The sequence below is a fragment of the Condylura cristata genome, unplaced genomic scaffold (assembly GCF_000260355.1).
Source record: "Condylura cristata isolate star-nosed mole 26May11 unplaced genomic scaffold, ConCri1.0 scaffold00003, whole genome shotgun sequence".
Classification (NCBI taxonomy): domain Eukaryota; kingdom Metazoa; phylum Chordata; class Mammalia; order Eulipotyphla; family Talpidae; genus Condylura; species Condylura cristata.
Genome location: NW_004567104.1, coordinates 27,412,641 through 27,437,749, shown reverse-complemented (window position 1 = coordinate 27,437,749; position 25,109 = coordinate 27,412,641). Strand labels below are relative to the sequence as shown.

The following is a 25,109-nucleotide window of genomic DNA, read 5'->3' as shown; positions in this document are numbered from 1 at the left end:
ACCCGCTGCTGCGCCACCAGGGAGGGCCCACTGTACCTTTTATTGTAATTAAATTTATTCTCGTATTTGGAAATCTGTATTATTTTTATCCTTGTTCCTAACTTTAATCTTCATTTTTGCCTCAAATAGGAATTGAAATAATCACAAAAGGATCATATTTTAGCTTTTCCTTTTTTTATAATACAGCTAACAAATTATTATTATTATTATTATTTTAGATGTATTTATTTGTTCATACAGAACTGGGGTACAGGCCAGACGCTCAGGGGCGGCGAGAGGCTTCACCAGAGACAGAGTGGGGAGCAGAACAGGCAGATCCACTGAAACACACTGTTTAGGAGAGCAGCGGGCAGGTCAGTAGAGGTCTGCCACGCTGTGTAGTCACCTCTGGGGCAGGGGGGAATCGAACTCATACTGAAGTAGCTTTAGCCTCTCAGTGCTGTGCTTTAACCCGCTGTGCCACCAGGGAGGGCCAGCTAACAAATTTTTTAAAAAACTTTCTCTTGTAGCTTACTGCTAATTCTAACGATTCATTTTCTTTTAGGAATACTGACATAAAATATAAAACACTTAAGATTGGTCAAGAAGTATACAAAGATTATATTTTAATGCCTGAATTAAAGTGAGTATCAAAGGACCAGAGAAAAGCCTGTTTTTACCTGTTCTTGGGTCCGATTCTTCCAGTATAACCACCTCTTTTTCCAATCTGGACCTATCATGTTTTCAATGGCATTTTCAGCTAAAAAATTAAAAAAAAATTTTTATCAAGAATTTTATCACCAAATAATAATAGTTTTATTTTCTTAACTGTTTCTAAGTATTATATCAATATAAAGTTGAAATAAAGAAAAAAAGTATGATTATTATATACATATATGTATTATATACATATATGTATATAATCATGACTAGACATGAATTACTTACAAAGTTTCTGTAAGTATAGCAGCAAACATTTAAATAGTCTTAATTATAGCTTTTTAGAATGAGTACATGTAAATATGTGGACAATTTAACATGTTTAATATTTTAGTTATTGTATTAATGACTCAAGATCTTGAAATGCTCATTTTATTTATATGAAAGTCCACTGAAGTCAGATGATTCCTTTACCTTGGGAAATACTTAAAACCTAAGAACCCAAGTTCTTTCTTACTATCTTTGAGACGAGCCTGAAGAGCCTCCTCCATAAAATAAATCGCTGCATCCCACTGCTGTTTATCAGATATGGACCGGTCTTCTAAAGCATTATGTTGAATCACCCTCTGAAATAAGAGGAAAGAGAAATAGCTATTTGATTTATTCTTATCTCTTTATTAATTTCATTCAAATTGATAGCTTACAAATATCCAAAATATCAGATGTATCTAAAACTAAAAAGTATGTTCTTTCATCCAAATGTAAGAAATTCTGCTATTTGTCTTGTTAGCTTCCTGTCTAAAAACTTAACAATTTCCTAGCCCAAATTATATGAGATGACCATTTCTAAGATAGAGAGGGGCACATCACAATTATAACAGCAAGAACCCTAGTATTCAGGAGTTATTATTCAAATCATCTCGTCCTTTCCTTTTTGCCTTATGACCTACTAGCATTTGAGAGAAGAAAGAAATCTTAACCTACATTTTACTGTTAAAGCAATGACATATCTAACAGGGAAAAGATTTTAAGGGCTAAACAATCACAAACACATGTTATTTGTTGTAACAAAATTGGTTTCCAATTTTTACTATTTTGAATGAAAATGGCACTATTCATTCAGAAAGTCAGTTTTTAAGTAATTTAATAAGATGAAAAAGCTTTTCAAATGAGAGTACAAACATTTCTTCAAAACAAAATTATAATTACATCCAGCCCGTGGTGAGACATGTATTTTCCCAGAAAATTGCTCATCTTGTTCAACAGTACATTTTATAACTGTCTATGCAGAACAGGTGCTTAGTAAGGTTTGAGTATAGAGATGAGAATATTCTACATAACAATTTATTTATCAGAGAGTGGAGGTCAGGAGCCAAACTTGGAAGTAGAACAGAGTTTGTCAATAACAATAACAGGATAATAACTAACTAAAAATATTGCTTACAAAATACTTAGCAGAGCTCCTGGTACTTAGTAAGGCTTCATTCAACATAGAATAGTTAGTGTAATGGTTGTAGAAGTCTAACATTTTATGACTTGAATCCACAGCAAAGGGTAAAATGAAAAGGAACTATCTGTTAATTTAGATGCATGCAATGGTTATTAGATGACAATTAGTTCACATTTATAGAAGTCTGCTTACTGAAAAGTTTGTTTTTTTCCCTAAATATAGATAGCTAAGGACAAAACAGCAAAGGATGATTCTAGGAGGACAATGAAATGTCAAAGGACTGTTATAAATCCACTTTTTCCCCTTCATTTTTTAAAATTCAGAATCTGATTTAAATAATCTTATAAAAGTAGTTGCCTATAAAAGATAATCAGTTTGAAAAATGATATAGAACTGATGCTGACACCATAAGTTGCAAATGACATACCAGGCTGTCCTCTGCAAAATCATTCCATTTGTGGCGTTTAATACTTTCTTCCTTAACAGCCTCTTTAAGCTTATCAAATATGTCATCATGCTCTTTCCCTTTTGGTTCTGTCATGAAGCGGGAAAATTCTTCTTGTAGAGTCTCCCAAGCAACCTGGAATTATTTAAAAGAAAAAGATGTAATTATTCTACGTACTTTTTGTGTGACATGAAAAATAATACATGAATTCAAGCCAAACTGACATACCAGATTCTCAGAAGCTACATTTACATGAAGTTATGAAAAGAAAAGGCAGTAAATGCACACAAACTCTGTTCTAGAGCTCTCACATGGATACTAAACAGTGAGAAAGATCGGCTTCTTGAAAGGTTTTACGAGACAGTATTTTAAAATTAAAAAAATTAGTTAGCAACATTTAAAACTTGAGAGACTTTATATAAAATTTTGCATTTCCAGGTCCTTTTGAAGTATCCAGCAATGCAGGACCCACATTCTATAATTCCATCTGGGCACTGCCCTCTTTAGGTAAAACACTTTAGTTCATTACCAGACTCAGTTTACTATATATTTCATCTTATATAACTACTGAGTTTGCTTGTTCCTCCTATTCCATCATACATTTAAAATTTTGGAATGACTCAGACTACCTCAAATCTTGTTTTTAAGCAAATATAAAAATAAATGTATCAGTAGTTTCAAGCTGCACATTACACAGCTTCTATTAGAAATAACTTCTATTTTTGAACAATGAAAGGAAAAGTAGTGACAGAAAAAAGAACTAAATCTACTTTTGATTAATGGATTTTTTATTTAGCCTTTTTCATTTTAAATTACAATGTAAAGAAAAGACAACTATCCAAGAATATACCAGCTAGCATTAACTGGATGTTTTCTGACTTTCCTCAGGGTCTACCACACTTAGGCCTGAGGCTGAAAGCAGCAGGAGAGAGTCACTGCCCCCTTATGACCACTTCTGCTTCAACATTGGGTTTTGAAAACATCCTATGATGGAAAGAGCCCTGGAAAAAGTGAAGGCCCAGTAGTGAGGAGAGCTAGTGACATGGTTGTAGAATCTACTTTTGGGTTAATGTACTGAGAACTGATTGGGGTTGGCAACATGCAGCTTCGGCAAAGAAACTGTTACAGTTCCTAGAAAAAGCAGCTTGAGGAAACTGAGAAAGGAGGTGAAGAAGTCAGAACTGGAAAAGTACAAGAAAGAGGTGAAGTGCTCTGAAACAGTGATGCCATCTAGTTTCTAAGTTAGGTATGGAAAACAATAAATTTTCACACTGATTATAATTTTGTGAGCAACCTCCTCAGGAGCATAGAGGATACTGACTCACAGCTGGACCAAGCATTCACAGATAAACAGCAGGGGAGATCAAATCGGTGACGAATATTAGCATAACAGTTGCCAGCTACTGAGCAGCTACTAAAATACAGCTGGTCATGTATTTTACATACATTCACTCATTTACTCCTTAAAACAATACATAAGGCAGGTAACTCTAGCATCCTTAACTTACAGATGAGGAAACAGAAAGGTTTAAAATCTAGCCCAGAGAACTCACAGTTACTAAATGGCAGAGTCAAGACACAAGAGTAACAGAAATGGATTCTTTCAGGTACATTCTAACCTTTGTCAAGGCACCAATAAGGAAATGATTATTTAAGTATAATTGAGTCCTGCATAAAATCAATAAATGAAATATTTCATTCATTAGACATTTCCTTAGGGAATCTCTATCTACAAAATAAATTAAAATTATTTCACATTCAAGCAAAGTTGACTGGTGTTGACTAATGCTCTCAGACTGACGTATCAATTAGTACATTTTATAACAGTAGTAACTGTAGTAGCATTAAGGTTAGCCCCAACATAAAGGTCAAGAATAAAGAATAAATGCAGTATAAGGACTAAAAAGGAAGACAGTGCTGTGATGGGAATAAAACCTTAAATTCACAGCTCCTACTCCTTTTCAGATAATGCTTCTTACCCATTTAATTAAATTATATCCTAACCTCTACTGCTTTATTAGGAAGTTGTTTATCAGTCCATTGTTTAAGCTTGATGTCCACTGTAGTATTAAAAGTCCCTGAGTTCATGGTCTGTGCAGCTGGAAGGTAGATGTTTTCAATCACATGACTTGATACTCTTTCCCACAAAGATTGTTGAAGTATTTCCTCCCTGAAATTAAAAAAAAAAAAGTTTTTAAACAGTCTTATTGAAGAATCTTAACTTGTAATAAACTGCACATATTTAAAGTTTGAATATATGCACACACCTATGCATCTCTGCCCACTGGAGTAATAAACATCCGTCAGTCCCCTGAATTCTAACAACTGAATCTGTTTTCTATCACTACAACAGATTATATTTCTATAATTTTATATAAATGTGATTATTCAGCATACACTCTTGTTCTGATTCTTTCATTCATAATAATTGAGACTCACCCATACTATTGTGTATATAATATTTTACTTTTTTTTTTAAACTGGCTGAATAGCATTCTACTGCTAGACATTTGGGTTGTTTCTGGTAGTTGACTATTATAAATAAAATCATGGGCACCATGTACAAGCTTTATATGAACTTATGTTTTTGCTCCCCTAGGAAAATATATAGGAGTGAAATGATTGGATCATGCAGTCAGTGTACATTTAGCTTCTTAAGTTACTACCAAACTGTTTTCTAAAATGCTAGTACGAGAGTTCTAGATCAGTCCTCTGCATCTTGCCGGCACATGGAGAGTCATTTAAAGTTTAGTCATTTTAAGTTTAAAACTTCAGTTTAAGTGGTAACACATTGTGGATTCAATATATGTTTTCATAATACCTAATAATCAGTAGCTATAAAGTCCAGCAGCCTGGGCAAGGCTGAGGGTAGGAACCCCGAATCTAGGGTTGTTACTGTCTAAATGTCTGAAGTCTCCTAACCTTGAGCCTCCTAAATACTGGGAACTGCCAGTATTCTGGAAATCAACTCTGCACGGCTGGCATACAGATTAAGCATTGAGATTATTAACTGCCTTGGAAAAAAGAAAGCAAAGCAGTTTCCCTACCCTATAAAAACTTACCCGTATTCCCCAGCAGGCATGATTCACTGACCTCTACCCTGTCTTTGGGGTCTGCGAACCTCACCCAGGAGCACAATAAAGTTCCTACTTGTTAGAAACTTGGCCTGACCTTCCATCCTCTAACTGCGCTGAGCCTACCGATCCTTTCATCTTGGTATCGAAACCAAGACTTCACTCCCTTGCCTTTTCAGTCTGACAATACAGATTTCTTGTCCCTTCAAAAATCCCTTCAGTAATCTCTGTTAGATAAATTAGATTTAATTAACTTCAAGGCTTGCGTTAGTGTAGATATATTTTTATTTCACACTTGCTCTGGACAAACAAAACTACCTATTCCATTTCATTTCAGAAATAAAGAGGTACCATATTTTTCTCACATAAAAATCACTAATTAAATTTACAGTCACTTTTTAAGTACATTACATATAAGCTAGCATAGTATGTAGCTGTATAATCATTCTGCACATGTATGTATATATTTCACGTACATACACATATCCATCCCTTGCAGCTTCAAGAGCTAACTGGCTTACAGAAAGCCATAGACTACAATACAAATAACAAAGATAAGTTGTGTGATATACCTGATTAATTAATTAGTAAGCATAGACAAGACCAATAGTCTTTTGCGGATAAGGAAAGGAGAGTAAAAATAGACAAATTTTGACTACCTGAAGAGAGAAAAGGGTTTGTTATTGAGAAAGAAAGGGCATCGAGAAGCTAGTGATACTGCCAGTCACACTTTAGGACTGGACACTATCATCTGGGTTCAATACTGATCATCCTCAAAGAGTAAACAGACCTTATTACAAAGATAAACTGAGCACATGAAATTTGTTAATTAAAATTAACATTTCAAAGTCATTAACATATAACCTGCGGTACAAAGAGCCTATTTTGGTTACAGTGTCCCATTGCAACACGGCTATGTCAAAAATTACATTAAAAAGTTAGATAATTTGCCTTTAATGAGACTTGCATGAGTATTTTTTTAAAGGATGCATTTACTTACTAACAAGAAATCTCAAAATAGGTTTCTATTTGAAATGGACTTGTACACAATATTCCTGGTACACGGTATAAGAAGTAACAATTGTTCTTGCTGAGAAATGAGAATGTCTTCCTTTACAAACCATTCTTTTCTGTAATTTTGATCTCTGTGATTAATGCAACACCAACAACTGCTCTGACAGACTAATATTTATCTAAATAAGATTTGATAAAACTTGTCTGAATGATTTTATAGAAACCAAAATTATGCATTTGTTATGAATAAGGTAAAGAAATGCAAAAGACAAACAAGAGTTGAAAAAAAGCATGGAGAAAGTTATTTTCAAGAGTGTCTCTTCTATAAGATACTTGATAAAAACATAATTAAATACATGATTGGCTAAAAAACAGTGATTAACAGGGACATACTGGTTTTGGAGAATGAACCCAGGTCACAATAAGTCATTGTTTATTGATCCATATTTTATTATTTTATAATTCACAGAGTCAAGTTACTGAGTGAAGGTCAAATACTCACCAATGCTTTGGTGTAACCTGGCTCAGACTGATAACTTCATCAAGGATTTCATTTTTAGCTTTTTCAAATAGTTCATTCTAGGCAATATAGATAAAAATAAGTAAGATTTTCATTCGATAATCAATTTGCCCTGGCATAATTTTCAGAGATAATTATAAGGAAGACTTCTTATTATGGTAAGAAGGTTGAGCCTAACTTTGAAGCATGCATGAACAGCAAATAATACTTCTTTTAGTCTTTGAGGCATGCGAATATCCACATAAAAACAAAGAAACTTATAAAATGTCTACCTTAGTCATTCAAATTTCTCTCATCAACATATACTTCTTTAGACCACAATATTATCAATAAATCAGACATAGACAAAGCACTGAAGTTATAAATATTACCCGGTCAAGTTCTCGCAGGCGAGGATAATTATTTTTCCATTCAGTTTCAAGGTTAAAACGTGTTGCTATGGAAGAAGGAAAAATATTTTATTCTCATTCTTTCCAGAAGTCGGGGTTAGAGGATTTATCATATATCTTCTGTATTAACTAAATTGTATAGTTTACTTATGGCTTCTGATTATTATGGGCTTTCAATATCTCTGAATTTCATTATTGCATTAACTTTCTAAACTACCTGATTCTAGTTTCTCCATTTTTTTTTAACCCACAAAATGCACAGCTGATCCAGTTTGGTCCAGCTACTAAGAGCATAGATCTTGGGGGTAGTACCACCAATCTGTAGTCTATTGATTTGGGTAAGTTCCTCTGCCTCAGTTTCCTTATAAAATGAGGATAATAACAACAGCAACAATAATAATACTTACAAGACTGCTGAGGGACTAAATGGGATTAACAGGTAGGATTTCCAAATAGGAAAAGGGAAGGGGGTTATATTTTCATCAAAGAAAACTGAAAACAAAGTCATGGAGCAGGAAAGTGGGGTTCAGAAAAGAGTACAATGTAGCCAAAACACAGGGCTTTGCTTCCCAACACCATTTCTCCCCGCCCCTAAAGAGGAGGGAATGTGAGACCTCTATAGTTTATCAAGTTCTTTTCTCCAAATATTACTGCAAACTTTCTATCTGTTCAAATTTAGCAAAGAGCAGCAAGTGGTATTTCCTGAGAAAGGAAAGTACTATTTTTTTGTACAACAACCAAAAATTTGTATTTTTTCTATTTTCCACAAACCCAGAGTAAGTGAATGAAAAATGAACTGTTAGAGAAAAGGAGTAAGAATTTCATGGATGCCAAAGATTGTTCAGTAATGAAATGTTTAAATTTGCTGCTTAGTTTAAAATTTACCTTTGAAACTATCAGCCTGTTGTTCAACTGACTCTCGTACCATTTTCCAGAAGCAATCTGACACAGCAAGGCTTAAATTTCTTGTAGTCACTTGGTGTGCTTTCAGCATGCTTGTTCTATAAAAAAAAAAACAAGAGTAAATTAAACTAAATTAAAATGACAAAAAGGCCAATAACACTAGCACTAGTGTGAGAATATGCTTGTTTTGATGAGAACAGTCACACATTTTCTGACAGCACTGTTCAGTAAAACTATGTGATGATGAAAACATAAGCGTTTGGGTTATCCATTATGGTAACTACAGTCACATGAGGTTTTGAGTCCTTGAAGTATGTAGCTAGTGTGACTAGGGAGATGAACTTTTAATTTTACTTAATGTTAACTAATTTAACTATATAAAGCTACTGAGTACAATCCTAGGCAGCACAGTTGTACACGTTTCCTAGCTCCCTCCCCTCCCAACAGGCAATACTCAAAATTGTAAGCAGTACCTTGACATACTATATTTAGTAAGGTAAACATATTTTTGTATTTCAGGAAACTCTCTACATACAAAGTGTTTATATAATTCAGTTGCTCTTTTGCTTTTCTGTCAATACCTTATTTTTTGTTAATTTCTGTGAATATCTGTTTACTTTGATCCCTACCCCTATTTCAACTTGTAAGAGAAAAGTGTGCATCTATTTAAAATTTTAAATACTAAGTTTTAAAAGTCACTTTAGTAATAAAACTACTTAAGAGGTATCTGTGTTACCTCTCAGTACTCACATCCCAAGGGGCAGCTTATGCCAGCATATACTGTCCTAAGTGCTCCCAATTCTGTCTATGTATTAGACATAGATCACTATTTGGGAAAAGTTCTGGACATTTACTGTTAATCTAAAAGCTACAAAACAAATTGTAAATGAAACCAGCTGGAGTTAAGCTACTCTTTAACCATAAGTAAAATCTTTTAATATTTAAACAATACACCTACTTCAGTAGTTTTGAGTTCTGAAAAAATTCTTCTTCATACTCTCTTATGGCTTCAATGCTTTCAGAGCTGTTTCCTAGGAAAAGATGATGGCTAAGTTTTCATCTTCATTATTTGATCACACAAATACTAAAAGTAATTTATAATGATACATCTTTGCATACCTTTTCCTGTTACAACAGCAAAATAACCTAGAGCTTTCATTGGGAAGAGCTTTCCTTCAATTATCTGCTGAATCTATATTTTAAAAAGTAGGAAAAAATGTAAGACACAGGTTTACATAATTTTAAAAAGCATAAATATAGAAAACAATTTAGTGATACATAGGTATCTGCTTAGTTAACTACATTAATCTGTACAAAACATTAAATGTTCAATTGCTATTTGAGAAAAAATACATTTCATTTACTATACTGAATAATGTTCTATTAAAACAGGTGTACTAAGATGAATACTTGTAATGATATACAGGGCTTTGGAGTCAGGCTTTAGTCTGAATGTCTACTCTGCCATTTATTAGTTATGTGGCCTTAAGAAAGCACCTAATTAAAAACTAAATAGTTGTCTGATAATAAGATGATGTGGTGCTTGACAAATAGACACTCAATGGGAATTATTATTGTCATTTCTCCATATTTTTCTTTAGATTCAATTGGCCACCCAACAACACAGGTTTGAACTGCATGGGAATGCGTCAACATGGATCTTGTTTCCTACCTATGGTCTGGATTTACAGACTCAATCAATAATGCACATCAATTTGTCAAATACACAGATGTGGAACCTGCAGATGTGGAAAGACAATCATGAGGGACTTGAACATCCTGATTTCGGTATGGTATGTGGACTGGGGTGGGCAGGGAATCGGTGTCCCTAACCACCCTGTTGTTCAAGGGTCAACTGAACCTAAATTCTCCCCAGGTCAATTGTTTACTTCTCTCTCTAATATTTGGATCACCTATATTAAAGTAAAAAATCCCTTTCTAAACATAATAAAAACTACAGATTCTGCCCAGAAAGGAAAAAAAAAAAAGAAAAACAAAACAACACACACACGCACACACACATTTATATAGAGATCTATCAAACATATACAACATAAGAACTCTATTCAGATTAATACTGTATGTTATACCCTCACCCAAATACTCAATCTTTGGTATACAAAAGCACTATAATAAGCCTTAACTACATTTCAAAAGTAATACAAACTCATTATCTAGAAAAGAAAGGAAAAAAATGAAAGGAATTAAGGGAGATATAGTCACAAAACATTGCAATGCAGTACAGGCTGAACATCTGCTTTCCTTTCGGCATCTGGAATTTTGATAGTTGAGGTACCTATATAACCAGTCTCCAATAAAATCTTTAGGTGCTACATGTCTTATGAATAACATGTTGCTGGAGAGGTTACAAGTCCTGTGTAACTATATTGAGAGATGACCTGGGACACTGTGGCCTGGTTTCTACCACACTTCAGCTCCTGAAACTTTTCCTTTGTGATTTTTATTTGTACTCTATCATTGTATTAAATCTTAGGGGTAAGTAGGATTTTGCGTTGAGTCCTGGTGAATTCTTTTAGAGTTATGGAACACAGGGGTGGTCTATTTTGGAAATTCCTGACACAGATGGTCTCTGTCTGTGATACAGTAAATATGGGGGAGGAAGGAGAGAAACCCTAAAGAAGTAGTACAGGAACAGGTGCTTACAGAATGAAGTTGCTCCACATGGAATAGTCACAGAGATTTCAGAAGATAACCATAACGTACAGAATACTTGAGCCAAGTACTATTCAACCACTTTACAAGATTGTACTCACTAAACCTTAACAATCTATGAGATAGTATCATTAAGAGTTTTATTGTCAACACACCTGGAAGTCAAAAGCACTGGAAAGGTAAATAACTTGCTTAAGATTACATAATTGGCCAGTGGCAGACAGAGTCAGGATTTGAAAGCAAGCAATTTGATGACAGGTTTTGTTCTCTTAAATACAACTTTATGCTTTTATAATTACATAAATAGCATGCCTTAAGGCTTGATCTAATAGCATTTACATGCAATGGTACCTTGAAAGAAAACTCTTTCCTGTTTTTGAGAAGGACACTAAATATCATGTATAGAATTCACAGCATTTCAGAAATGGAAATGACCCCTAGAGAGCTACTGAAATGGGTTGGACTGTGCATTGACTGGATCTGCACAAGGACACAGTGAATTAGTGGAGAAGTATGGATAAGACTGTGGAGGCCTGCCATCCAATACAGTGCTTTCTCCATGATTAAAAACCAGCTATGTTACATAGTTTGTGATGAATTAGTAAAGGTAGTACTTATGGGAGAGAGGGGTGAGGAAAAAATAAGTAAGTTTCAAAGGGACGCTATACTGTCATTAATTTTTACTCTAATTTATGAACATCAACTGAAAGTAAAATCAAAGAAACAAACATAAATGAGCTTAATAAGTATGTATAGGCATTAAGAATTATTTAAATTAATAGTAAACAGTATAGCCAACCTGAATATTTCTGAAGCAGGCAACCAATCATTTACTTACAACCTCAAAATGTCACTTAATTTATTATCGCTTACACTTTCGAATCCTTTGTTTTAAATGAGAATGAAGAAAAATCTTCATATTACTCACTGGAAAGTTAAATTATTAAAATAATTCCGTGAGGAATTTTTTTGAAACTTCAATGAACTTGCCCTCACCCTGCTTGGACTAGCCACGTTTTTCTCTGCGAGGTCTACTTTGGTCAAAACAAAGATGGTCCTTCTTCCATGAGGATCCATTTGACTGACCAAGTCAGTGACAATACTGCGTTCAGCATCCACAGATCCATCTGGGAAAAAGTGAAAAAGTGACACTGTAATAATTGAAAAGTGGATTTGAAACTTTCCACATGCCCTGATGCCTCACTATGGTAAGAAAATTTTTCTTAATATATTTCTAAGATGCCTGCAGTGAAATTTACTACAGAATTCCCAATTTCAATTCTACTTACTAATAAAATGAAAGAACAACTAAGAGGGCAAGACATACTCATCTTGTATGTTTATATGCTATGCATATTTAAAGCAAGGCTAGAGAAGTTTTTACACTGATTCAACAGCATAATTCAAATCTTTTGAAAAGATTTACCTTGAATACACAGTATGATGGCATTTGGATTCTGCATGTAAGCTTTGCTGATACTGAAAATAGTTTCTTTTGTGTCAGGAGCCATGCCAGATGTCACAGTCTTGAATAAAAAAAAAAAATTAAGTCATTATAAATGTTTTCCAGAGTAAGAATAAGATCAAATACATGTTCTGTCCATACACTTACATTAATCACACCTGGTAAGTCAACGAGTACCATCCTCTGCAGTCCAGGGCCTTTTACATTTAATGATATAGTCTACTCAAAAACAACAAAACAGAAACAAAAAATTTTTGGAGCAATTTGTTAGGAATCTTCTAGTAATACATGGTCTGAAAATTCTATGATTCATCCACTCAGATATGAGCTCAGAGAAAAGTTACTGTTTTTCTGATCCTAAATGTAATTACTGTAGAAAATTATCCACAGAATGATATATTTGGAACATTAAAAAAAAAATGATGTATCTTGGAACATCTAGAATCTTAATATTGATGTCAGTATCATGATATATTTCAAATCATGAACAATGGATTTTCATAAAACACTATTGAAATGAATAGCAAGGCTGGCCCTCCCTGGTGGCGCAGCAGGTTAAAGCACAGCACTGAGGATCTAAAGCCGCTTCCGCATGAGTTCGATTCCCGCCTGCCCCGGAGGTGACCACATGCGTGGCAGACCTCTCCTGACCCACCCGCTGCTCCCCTCAGCAGTGTACTTCGTCAATCTGCCTGTTCTGTTCCTCTCTCTGTCTCTGGTGAAGCCTCTCACCGCCCCTGAGCCTCTTGCCTGCACCCCAGTTCTGTATGCACAAATAAATAAATCCTTAAAAAAAAAAAAAAAAAAAAAGAAATGAATAGCAAGGCTTACCTCAGGGCTTACAGTACAGCCTTCTTTCACATTTTTCCTCATTCGGAGTTCTATTTCATGTCTTAATGCTGCAAGCTGTAAATGGAAAACAACAAAATCCCCTAACAATCTGCAGTTAGCAAATATATTAAATGAAAAGCTTACATGGGTTATAAAGTTTGTACACATGAAGCTCATATGATTTCTACTTACATCTTCGTCTTTGGTAAGATCAAACTCTCGAGAACTATCTTTAAATAAGGCGACGTGATGAGGCCCCTCACTCAGAGTTACCTGAAAGTTCAGACACAGTGACACATGTATAATTCAATATTAGTTCCCAGAGTCTAGACAGGCTCACAGTATTGCACAAATCCAGGCATCTCTTTGCCTGCACATCAGGAACATCTGCAGGGATGCCACTGTGGTACAGCGGAGACTACAGATTTCACAAATGTCTCTTAGAGCTATGATTTCTCAACAGGATAGCTGGGTACTTTATAGCTTTCATAGTCTTAACTGTTTCTTCTCATTTCCCAGACAATGTCATATAAAGTACTGAGCACAAAACCATCAGTGAAAAACTTAGAAAACCCTTGCATTTAATTTAACTTCAAAGGTAAATCCACAGGTAAAGGGCAATTCACTTGTTGAACATCTATTTATTGAGAGCTACTTATGAATAGTAGGGAAATAAATAATTAACTGTCCCAGTTTCATATCTTACAATATCCTGAGAGAACTATACGCAGATATGTAACAGGACATGGCAGCAAAACGTAGGCTATTACAGAGAGACTACTGAAGCTGAGAGAGCTAAGGCAGCCTTTGTGTCAGGAATGACTGTGACCCATACATTTTCAAACAACTCATATATAATAAAGTAGTTTTATGAGAATTTTGAAACTTCTTATTCTGTGATTATAGCTTCTTTATAATTATTGGATTTCACTATAAAAATAATTCCATTTACTTAGATTAGCTAATCAGGTAAGGCAATAAACAAAATCCAGAGCCACTATGGCAGCTTGGAATGAGTTCAAAAGCCCAGTGGGTTCTGGAGGGAGATTCTTACAGCTATTTACAATGATTATTTATAAACACCCTTCATTCAGCAAGACCAAAACTCTTGATGTTCATCTCCAGACCACTTTAATCCAGACTTCCCTGTGCAAACTATTAATACAGCTTTAATACGCTCAATCCACAAACCTCAGTCATACTGACAAGGTCTTTCTTTTCTTTCTACATGTCAAATCTGTCAGTAAATTTTGTATGATACAACCATTTCTTATAATCTTCACAGCTACCTCACTGGTCTAAGTATCATTTGGCTCTTCCAATAGCCTCTCCTGTTAGCTGGTTCTACCCATCTTGTCTATATTTATCTTCATTACAGTGGTCATTTAGCCTTTTAAATGCTGACACTCTGCACATATTGCTATAATGACTGTCCATTTTATTCAAAATAAAAACTGAAGTCTACAAAATAACTTACAATGCTCTAAGGAGCTACTTGCCTGCCCCTGAGGTGGTTGAGGTTGCTATCATGTTCAGGAAACAATGGGATCTGCACTAATTTCCTCTGCATGGAACACACTTGCACTACCCACACAACTCCCCTCAATTTTTGCAAGTTGTGGTTCAAATGTCACCTTCTCAACATAAGACTATTAACCCATCTCCCTTGTCTGGTTCCACTTTTTCTTTTTTGCATAACACTTAAGACAAATACTGTATGATTTATAATTTATTCTGCTTACTATGTATTGCCTATCTTTACTAGAATGAATCCTCCATTCTGGCAAGATCTCTTTTGTTTACCAACATTCTGCCAAAGCAGTGCAGACAGGTAGGAAGCATTTAATATATGTTTGCAGAGTAGAAGACTTGGCAGTCACACACTTTGCACCTGTGACCATAGGTGGCCTGTCCGAAGCAAACATGGACAACAGAAAGCTGACTCCCGGCCTCTTTCACCTCAACAATTGTACCCTTGCAACTGCTCTCTCTCTCTTGCATCATCATTTTTCCCCTCCAATGATTGTTACAATCAGTCTATCTTTAAAACATTCCTTTGACCAAACATGTAATGTTACTGTTCCATTTCTCTACTCTTTTCATTTCTGTATTTATTGATTCCACTTAAAATTTTCTCATTCTCTTACTCAGCCTCTCACTTTCTTAATCAGAATAAATCCCAAAGGACTAATAATGGCTTAGTCTAGCACGACCTCCAGCTTCAAGATGTCTCCTCTTGACACCCACTTCCACCTTACTCACTCACCTCCTGCTACACTGGTCTAGTCTGTGCCTCCTACTGATTTCTACACTAGAAACAAATCCAAATGCTATACATCAATTCTTTCTTCAGTTAAAATTCTTTACTTCAACACAACAAGTATATTTCATTGAAGTAGACAGTTTCCAGATGGCCTATTTTCTTACCTTAACTGGAGAACGAGTCATCATCTCCCCAGATCCCCGAGGGAATATTCGTGCCTGAGCAATCATTTCCAACACGCTAGTTTTTCCAGCACTCTGATCTCCAACCACAACAACCTTACCACAAAGTAAATAACATTTATTCACAATTTAAATACCAACGTATAATTATATAATTTATAATATTGCTGAGATATTTTAGTCTCTTAAAATATCTAGTTAATTTTTTTTTAAAAGATTTATTTATTTATACAGAATGGGGTACAGGCCAGAGATGCGGAGGGTGAGAGAATTCACCAGAGACAGAGTGGGGAGCAGAACAGGCAGACTGATGAAGTACACTGCTGAGGGGAGCAGCGGGCGGGTCAGGAGAGGTCTGCCACACCATGTGGATCTCCTCCCGGGCAGGTGGGGATCGAACTCATGGGGAAGTTGCCTTAAAATTCTTAGTGCAGTGCTTTAACCCACTGTGCCACCAGGGAGGGCCCTATCTAGTTAATTATTTTTAAATATCAATGAAAAAATGATGGTTGATACATGTATGAGTACTGAAAATATAGAATGCAAAACATTATTTAAATCCATTACGTACAGTCAACTTTTTATTAAAACCTGTGTAAATTAAACCACTATTATGGACCAGATCATTAATGTTCCATAAATCTTTTTCATAGTTAATTTTTTTTAAAGATTTATTTATTTGTGCATACAGAACTGGGGTACAGTCTAGAGGCTCAGGGGCGGCAAGAGACTTCATCAGAGACAGAGTGGGAAGCGAACAGGCAGATTGACGAAATACACTGCTGAGGGGAGCAGTGGGCGGGTCAGGAGAGGTCTGCCATGCCATGTGGTCACCTCCAGGGCAGGTGGGAGTCGAACTCATACAGAAGTGGCTTTTAGCTTCTTAGTATGGTGCTTTAACCCACTGTGCCATCAGGGAGGGCCCTCCATAGTTAATTTACTCCTTACAAAGACATTTTCAATTCTCTAAGGTTAACTTTCACTCATGATGCATCTAATTTAATATTTCAGATATTTTGGAATCAATGCCAAGTTGATAGCCTTCCTTTCTTACACATAAATATAAGTAAATTAATGGCCAAAATAGTCAAACGATATTCAACACTTAACAGGTCATCTTGTGCTCTTAAATAGTATCCCACATGTTACATAATATACGTCTTTTTTTTCTATTTGGCAAGATTACTGCTTATCAGTTTTTCACTTACTCTTGGCAGGTGATCTTGTGTATTATAACTGGCATCATAATCTGACAGAACATCCAGAACTTCAGAATACATGTCAATCAGAGATTTCTATAACAAAAATAACAGCACAAACAGTAAAAACATTAAGCAGTAATACCACAAACATGTCAAGGAAAGAAAAAGCTGGTAAGCTAAACATATTTTTTCATAATCACTGTATTTCTTCATATACGTAAATATTCATAGTAAATATTAAACAGAATAAAATCCCATTTGTTCTCAATTAACTTTGAGCTATAGTGATTTACTAAAGTACAGTAAGGATTTTCTAACCTAATTAAGTGGTAAGAGAGAAATATTTAATATTGAAGAAGTAATATTAAATATCCAGCAAAGGGAGATCATTAACACCAAAAGGCCAAATAAGAAATCAGGTAACCAAATGGCAGGGACATTTCTTGTCACCCTTTACCAAATCTGGATGTATGAGAAAAACCGAAGTGCAGGAAAACAGTCACCAAAAGGCTTGTTAGATCACTATGAATCATAAAGTGCACTTTGACAACCTGGAAGAGTAATATGTGAAATCACTAGAAGCAGAGAATCTTACATTATTTCTCTCTGTAGAACGAAGATAGGAACAAGGTGCCTGGGAAACAACAAGCTTCAATTATGTATTTAGCTATGAATGAATAAATAAATGGTCCTGGAAAAAAGGCTATCATCAAACATTTAAAAATTAAAGATAAATTTTAATGTAAAGACAGGAACAAACTGAGGGTCCATGGTTTCTTTAACACCTAAAAATAACTAGATGGAAAAGTGACTCCTATTCCTTCCATTCACTTGAAAATAAAAAGAAGGTCTTCAAATTTTCTTACCATTTCATTTCACACACACACACACACACACACACAAAAAAAAACTTTCTCTGAAGTAAACTCTCAAAACATTAACACTTGGACATACTTCTCATTTGCCATGCAAAAAATGCTATGCTGTTTCTTTGTTTTACAGTCATGAAAAGTCAGAACTACTAACAAATGTTATTTAAACTCTAAATATGTATCATGGACCTTGGCTACAGAATGCATGCGTCATCATGTTGCTGTTTTGCAACACATAAATTTTGTTCATTTATATGAAATGCAAGTTAAAAGAATATAATTTAATTTATCATATACAGTTTGGTCTAATGGGGAATAAGATTTAATTTACTTGTGAATTATTTTTATTGACAATGATATTTACCAATGATTGATGATAACAATACCAGCATATTTTTTTCAAAAATTCATAAGGTTGCAAGCAATTGTTGCCTCAATAAAAGTAACATAACAACAAAGAAGCATGGACATAACATGGAACAAATGCTAGGATTTTACTATTTGTGACAGATCTAAGTCTTACCTCTAAGACTATCCAGTTAGAGAGAAAAAAATGACAGACGCTAAAAAACTGGTGTTGATGAATGTACAATGTGAGTGGAAAAGTTTTGAGAATTAACAAATTAAGATCAAGTTGAAATACCTTAAGTTTTCTATGATGGATGCCTTTGTCGTCTTTCTGCAATACTATTTTCCTTAATTCTTTGTTCTCCTTTTCTAACCGTTCCAAGATTCTCTGGTACTTTAACTGCAAAAAATACAACAATATTAGAAAAAGGAGAGTTAATAAATGTAACTAGTTCTAAATATAAACCTTGAAAAATCCTTAAGTTTTATTTCCTATTTAAAATGGACTATGTAATTTAAAAAGCGTCTGAAAATTTGGAGTAAATAAACTTAACCATGAATATTATGTTATATAGTGCATTCATTAGTTTTCTATTTTAATATGGCATTTAATTTGGAGAATTCTCTGCTACCTATAATCAAGAAATTAAATTATTATTAAAGAAACTAAAGAGTTTAAAACAGCAAATTCTTACTGTAAAGCAATATTTCCCATTATACTGGTCTTCATTTGAAGGGACATTTTGACAAAAACTCAATTCTCTTATTCCTCATATTATTTTGTTTTAATTAAAGTAATAGCAAGTGTTAACAGCTATTAACAATATTTGAGTATATGTGACAGACTCATTAGGAGTGTTTCATTTGCATTAACTCCCATACACCTTTATAAAAAAACAAGATTATACAGATTAAAAACCTGAGGGTAGGAATACCTGGCAGCCCAGCTAGAAACACAGTTCTGAATAAGGTCAGAGTTGAGGCTCAAACTCAGAATTCTAAGTTTTGGTAAGTTTCTGAGGACAGTGGACAGACATTTATATAAAAGCAAATTCAAAGAAGATCTAAGTTTAGAAAGGCTGTTCTATCAAATTAGGTGGCTGACCCACACATTTCTCTCAATAAATGTGGTCCTTTTCTAACTTCCTATTTTTTTTTTACATTAGTATGTTTTCCTTAAATATTAACATTTGGGAAACTATTATGAATTACTCCAATCATTAGCAGAATATTTATGTCCAGATTGTAACAGCATGACTTTAACGGAAAGTATTTCTTAGAAATTTTTTAGGTCGTTACAATCTTCGAAGAACAAAGTTAATAACAGGAAATCATGGTCCTTTCCTCAAAGTGTCCAACTTTAGCTAAATTAAAGGAAGACATATAGTTGAACCACACTGTATTAGACGGGTAAAATGACAGACTAGATTTTATGATAAACATATTCTTACAGAATTTTTGTTCACCTGTGTGTGTAACAATAACCTATACAACACAATTCTCACAGTATCTAAAAATTAGATTTTTGCTGTCTAATATAGTAACCACTGGCCACATTCAGCTATTGAATACTTAAATGTGGCTAGTATGAATCAAGATACTCTTTTACATGTAAGTACAGATTAGATTTATGTGACTCAGTAAACCACAGATTGGAATACTTTTGGAATTTTATTAGGTTAAACAGAATATATTACTAAAATGCACTTGTTTTACTTTGAATGTGAACATTTAAAATTATATATGGTTTGCATTATGTTTTTATTGGACATAATATCTATTGGACATAAAATCTGAGACTCAATGAAGGAAACTCAGGACTCAAAAAACACTAGTTGTTTAATTTCATCTAGATTGTTCTTTGCTTTCCTCCCTAAAAAGGGCGGCCCAAGAGAATAAATCTTTTTCATTTAAAACAACATAATGATTGACTTTTACTGGTATGTACCAGAATAACCAATGATAGAATGGGTGAGAGGGCAATACTGCACTATGATGTTAGCCTTCATAACTGACAGAACAACAGATCTTAACATATGCCAATTTTGGAAAGACATGGAAACAGCCTGAATGCCCAAAAGTAGATGACTGGATTAGAAAGATGAAGTACATATACACAATGGAATATTACTCAGCAGCCAAAAAATAAATAAATAAACACATGCTTTTTGCAGCAACATGGATGGAGCTGGAAAAGATCATGCTTAGTGAAATAAACCAGAAAGAAAAGAAAAAATACCGGATAGTTTCACTCATAGCAGGAGTTTAACGGACCAGGCGAGAAAATAATAATAATAATAATGAACAGCTATATACCACAGGCATTTTATGGGGGTGAAGTGGGGAGTGGGATCAAAAACAGTGGGGGGAAGGAAATGCACTGAACTATGGTGATGGCACATGGGTGATTTGTTGATGGGAAGCCCACGGGGATTACAACTGAGATGAAAAAATGCACAAAATGATGTAAAAATAAACTCTTATATTAAAAAAATGCCAATTTTAGAATCAACTGTAAGACAACAGCTTTTCAAAGTAGTACCAGAAATACCTTTAGAAAAGTTATTACCTCATTGTTTTTGGACTTAAAGATGCAAAGGGAACAATTCCTGAGGGCTAATTATAACTCACCTGAAATTTCTTTAACTGTTACGAGTTATTTAGCCTATCAATGTAAAAATGCAGGTAGAGGTGTACATATATAAGACAAACCATTTTCCTCAGTTTTTTTCTCATAGCTTTGCTTTTAAACTTACAAATACAAAATTCACTTAAAAATAGGTTTTACATGCAAGTGAGTTAACCCCCTATTCTCCAAGTTCCCTTTTATTCCTTTTTTTTTCCAATTAGCTTCTAAATTTTTTTGTACTTATTGATGTTTCTATCATTAAGGCATTCCAAATTTTGCTTTGTTGAAAAAAAAATCACCAAGCTTACATTAGAATATAAGAAAGAAGTCATCTTTTTTTCCTTTTTCTTAAGTTCCCCAGAATTACCTGAGTATGTAGAAGTTCTTCTTGAAGTTGGTCAATTTTCTCTTTGTCTGACACCTAAATATTTGAAATAAATTTATTTATTTGAGTAAAGTTAGGTTTATCTAGAAGATACAGTAAGCTAAATTTTTTAAAAGCAATTTTAAAAATAAAAATTACTTGCTTTTATGTGTAATCAATATTAATTTCAAATTAAATAATTACTAAAGATAGAAAAATACTTATATCAATAAAAATAGCTCATCAAAATCAAAATCTTATGTTAGGGAAAACCCTTAAAAACCAATCATTTTCTATTTCAAATGAAGGGCTTGTTAAAAATAAGAAGTCAAGATACATGGCAATTAATAGATTCACAAGTTGTTTTATATTCAAAGGAACATGGGTGCCTGCAGAAATAAAGCATTAATGTACCTACAGCAATGCAGCAATGTTTGGGAAGTCAGATACATGCTTTTATTTCTATCTACTAAACAAATTAATTGGTAATAATGTTTCTTTTAAACAAATATGATCCAGTTCTATTTTGTAAGTAGGAAAGTGTTTATGAAATGCAAAGGACAACTTGCATTTTCAGTTATAAATATATACAGATGTTTGCTTTTTAATTCAATTCCAGTGTAAAATCTGCTAATCCAAAATAGGCAAAGACATCAGTAGCAATGAAGTAGTGTAAAGCAACTAAAATTGACTTGAACATGAAACAAAAGTGGGATGAGTCCACAAATACAGTGGAAATTACTTCAAATTTTTGATAATAGCTCAAGATAAAATATCCCAAAGCAAGGATTTTAGTATAAAACAGGCTTTAAAGTAGTCACAACACAGTTGTAAATATAATACACAATGAAAACTATAATTAAAATGATGTCATTTCTGACAAATCCACATAACTGCTTTGACGTTTTGGTCAGATGCATAAGGTGCGATCCTCACTGTCAACTGTCTAATTTCTGATAATCAATATTGGTAATCATGAATTTACTTAAAAAGATACAAGAAATTAAAATTCATGTAAAACTGTTCATCTTTATTCACAGGTTGTCTAAATCAAGGCATTATGGTAGTAAATGTATATGAAAAGAATTAAATGATTTGCTTAATGAGGTAGACATTAATAAGTCTTATCCAACATAATAGTCATTTTTAGATTTTAATTCCTATTTCCAAAGACTTTCCCAAAATTTTCACTAAGGTTCTTTTTTTTAAAAAATGCCAATGCTTCATAGAAATAGGAACATACTTTTTTTCTTTAAAGGCTTATGCTTAAAAATCTCCAAATGAGATTCAGTGATTAGATAATATATAAACAAAACAAAACTTTGTGTTATTAGTTTCTCATTCCTATATAGCAAGCAGAGATCTGTGACAGAAACATTTCATTTGATTATGTATTTGTGTAAAGTGGACAAGAATTATTAATTGTCTTCTAAAAGGTAAGGAAACAAGCAGATTTGGTAGGAGACCACAATCAGAGGACAAAATCTTAAAGGCCAATGAAGAAATAATTGTATATCCTTATATGGCATGCCAACATGCTATAATAATGCAGTCATAAAAATTCTGTTAAGCAAATTCCCAACTCATTTGATTTACTTTGTTTCATTAAATATTCACCCAACAGCTCAATCAGTATACATATAAACAATATTAGTATAGATTGTTTTAGTTTTGAATGTGAATATTTAATGATTTCATGCACTATATCCTCAATTACAATAGAAAATCCAACATTACATCTAAGGCAATTATTGAGAAATACACAAAAAAGTTAAAATGTTTACTATAAGCTAAGAGCTATAAAAGGCTAACTTAGTACCTTGCTAAAACAAAAGGTTAATGACAAATTAAATGATATACAATTATTAGAATACCACAAATATAGTAATTTTATGCTAATATTAGTATTGAGTAACCATGATTGTTAAATTCAGATTTCTATGAGTAATTAGATTATCATTTATCCTCTGGTATGATAGACAGGAGTAAATTATGGAAAGTTTTACTAAATGTTTTATTTTCTATCTGCTTAGTCTAATAGAACATCAAAATTAATCTTAATACTATATTAAAAAACAGGTGGTGGAGTAAAGAATTGGATCTAATATTTTCTAGGAAATGAGACAAAAACCTTTAGGTTTCCAAAATAAATATTAAAGCTTAATAAGAAGATACCTTTGAAGATTTCTTAAGAAAACAGCAAAAGCTTTTTTTTTTTTAAAAGAAAATAGTGAAAGCTTTTTTTAAAAAAAATCTGTCAAGGACTTCAATTGTGATTTGAGTACATCTTATTTTGTTGCACTTCAATGGAAAATTTTGTTACAAGGAGAATAAGTTTTTGTCCGGTTGTTTAATAGATTCAGTTTGCATTGTGAAATTAATTTAGAACTCACCCTGACAGAAAGGAGTATCAAATGGTCTTGAAACCAAAGCTTTTCTACAATTCCAGGGCTGTGAAACTGATGGAGAAAGAGCGGAATCCTCCGCCCAAACAAGTTAAAACTGAAAGAGAAAAACCTTTACTAACTCCTCAAAAAAACCTTGCCTAACTTTACTTTTTAAGTATTTCTTGCTACTAAGTAACAGTGGCCATTCTTAAATACCTAAATACCTATATAAAAGACTCAAAAATTCCTATATGTGTGTACATATTCATAGAAAGCAAAACTACCAAAGGCCATTTTAATCTTCTGCCTTTGTATGAGCTCCTTTGCTCAGAATATACAAGGAAAATTTACTAATTGCTACTAGTAGATTAAAAAGACAAACAAAGACCTAGTTATATTTTCCAAAAACAAGGAAGAAAGAATGATAAAAATACAACAAAAAGTACCTGTGGCTTTTATGTCTCAAGTAAATCTCAAATGACTAGAATGGTAAAAATCTCTCCAATTAGGACTGAAAGTTGAAAAGTTAGCCCTTTAACTAACTAAAGTGGTGAAAGGAGGCAGGATGTAGGATGGACACTGTCCTTCCAGATAGTAAGGGGAATGATGTCATTTCAGAAAACTGCAAATTGTTTTTAAAGTCCCATGCTCTCACATAATGTAACTGCAAAACAGGCAGGAAAAGACCTGTTTGGTGTTCCACTAAGTATACCTTAACAAAACAGATGGAGATGTATTCCGATCAGTCATTATTTTAAAATAGGGGGAGGGGAGGCATAAAAAGGTTTAAATGGATAATTCAATAAGTTTTAGAAATAAGAATGTTATCTGTAAGCCTGAAGAAAGGTTCGTAAAACAGGCTTGTAAAGAATGCTAATCTTTGGCAATGTAGAAAACGAGTATATTTCTACTAATATCCCTTAAATCATCAAATTCAAAGCTTACCAATAATCTTAAGTCACACAGCAGAATCTTCAAATGGCAGGCCTTTTTATCATTATGAAAAAACATTTAGAATTTTATTCCTATTTTTAACATACTACTAGCTCGTTCTTTCTGTAACAAAGCTAAAGGGTAAGGATGACTCAGTGCAAGCATCCCAATTTGTTAGAATATTTAAGCGTGCTTTCAGCAGTACACAAAATGGAGAATGACAAAGCACCATGTCTTAAATATTTACTTTAATTTAACCAAGTAGGAAAATAACTCATTTTCTATCTATTTTATTCATTCACTGACAAGTTAAACAGTATATAGGAAATGATTTCACAGCCATGGAATTGAGAAAAGTTGGAAACTGAATCTGAAAAATATAAATGACACCACAATAAGTATGCTTAAGCATTAACCACCATCAAATGAAATACATTGATTTCAATATCAGAAACTGGAGGAAGTTAATTCTGTGACTGCATCTTCCTTCCTAAGGTTTGTACACAACTTTAAAGAGTGTAATTTT

General features: G+C 33.6%; 1 protein-coding gene across 4 annotated transcripts in view; it reads right to left on the bottom strand.

Annotated features, from left to right (window-relative positions):
- Window positions 1-25,109, bottom strand: part of OPA1 (optic atrophy 1 (autosomal dominant)) — a 72,571-nt gene that overhangs the window by 28,876 nt on the left and 18,586 nt on the right. For all 4 annotated transcript variants that reach the window (XM_004675107.1, XM_012733017.1, XM_004675108.1 and 1 more), the window contains 18 exons: window positions 21,267-21,320; window positions 18,566-18,670; window positions 17,057-17,143; window positions 15,831-15,944; window positions 13,596-13,676; window positions 13,404-13,478; window positions 12,720-12,791; window positions 12,534-12,633; window positions 12,104-12,234; window positions 9,554-9,626; window positions 9,393-9,465; window positions 8,417-8,532; window positions 7,514-7,578; window positions 7,125-7,201; window positions 4,539-4,704; window positions 2,517-2,669; window positions 1,157-1,265; window positions 660-739 (listed from right to left, as the gene is read on the bottom strand). In XM_004675107.1, coding sequence (XP_004675164.1) covers window positions 660-739; window positions 1,157-1,265; window positions 2,517-2,669; window positions 4,539-4,704; window positions 7,125-7,201; window positions 7,514-7,578; window positions 8,417-8,532; window positions 9,393-9,465; window positions 9,554-9,626; window positions 12,104-12,234; window positions 12,534-12,633; window positions 12,720-12,791; window positions 13,404-13,478; window positions 13,596-13,676; window positions 15,831-15,944; window positions 17,057-17,143; window positions 18,566-18,670; window positions 21,267-21,320 — 1,731 coding nt within the window. The remainder of the gene's footprint in view (window positions 1-659; window positions 740-1,156; window positions 1,266-2,516; window positions 2,670-4,538; window positions 4,705-7,124; window positions 7,202-7,513; window positions 7,579-8,416; window positions 8,533-9,392; window positions 9,466-9,553; window positions 9,627-12,103; window positions 12,235-12,533; window positions 12,634-12,719; window positions 12,792-13,403; window positions 13,479-13,595; window positions 13,677-15,830; window positions 15,945-17,056; window positions 17,144-18,565; window positions 18,671-21,266; window positions 21,321-25,109) is intronic.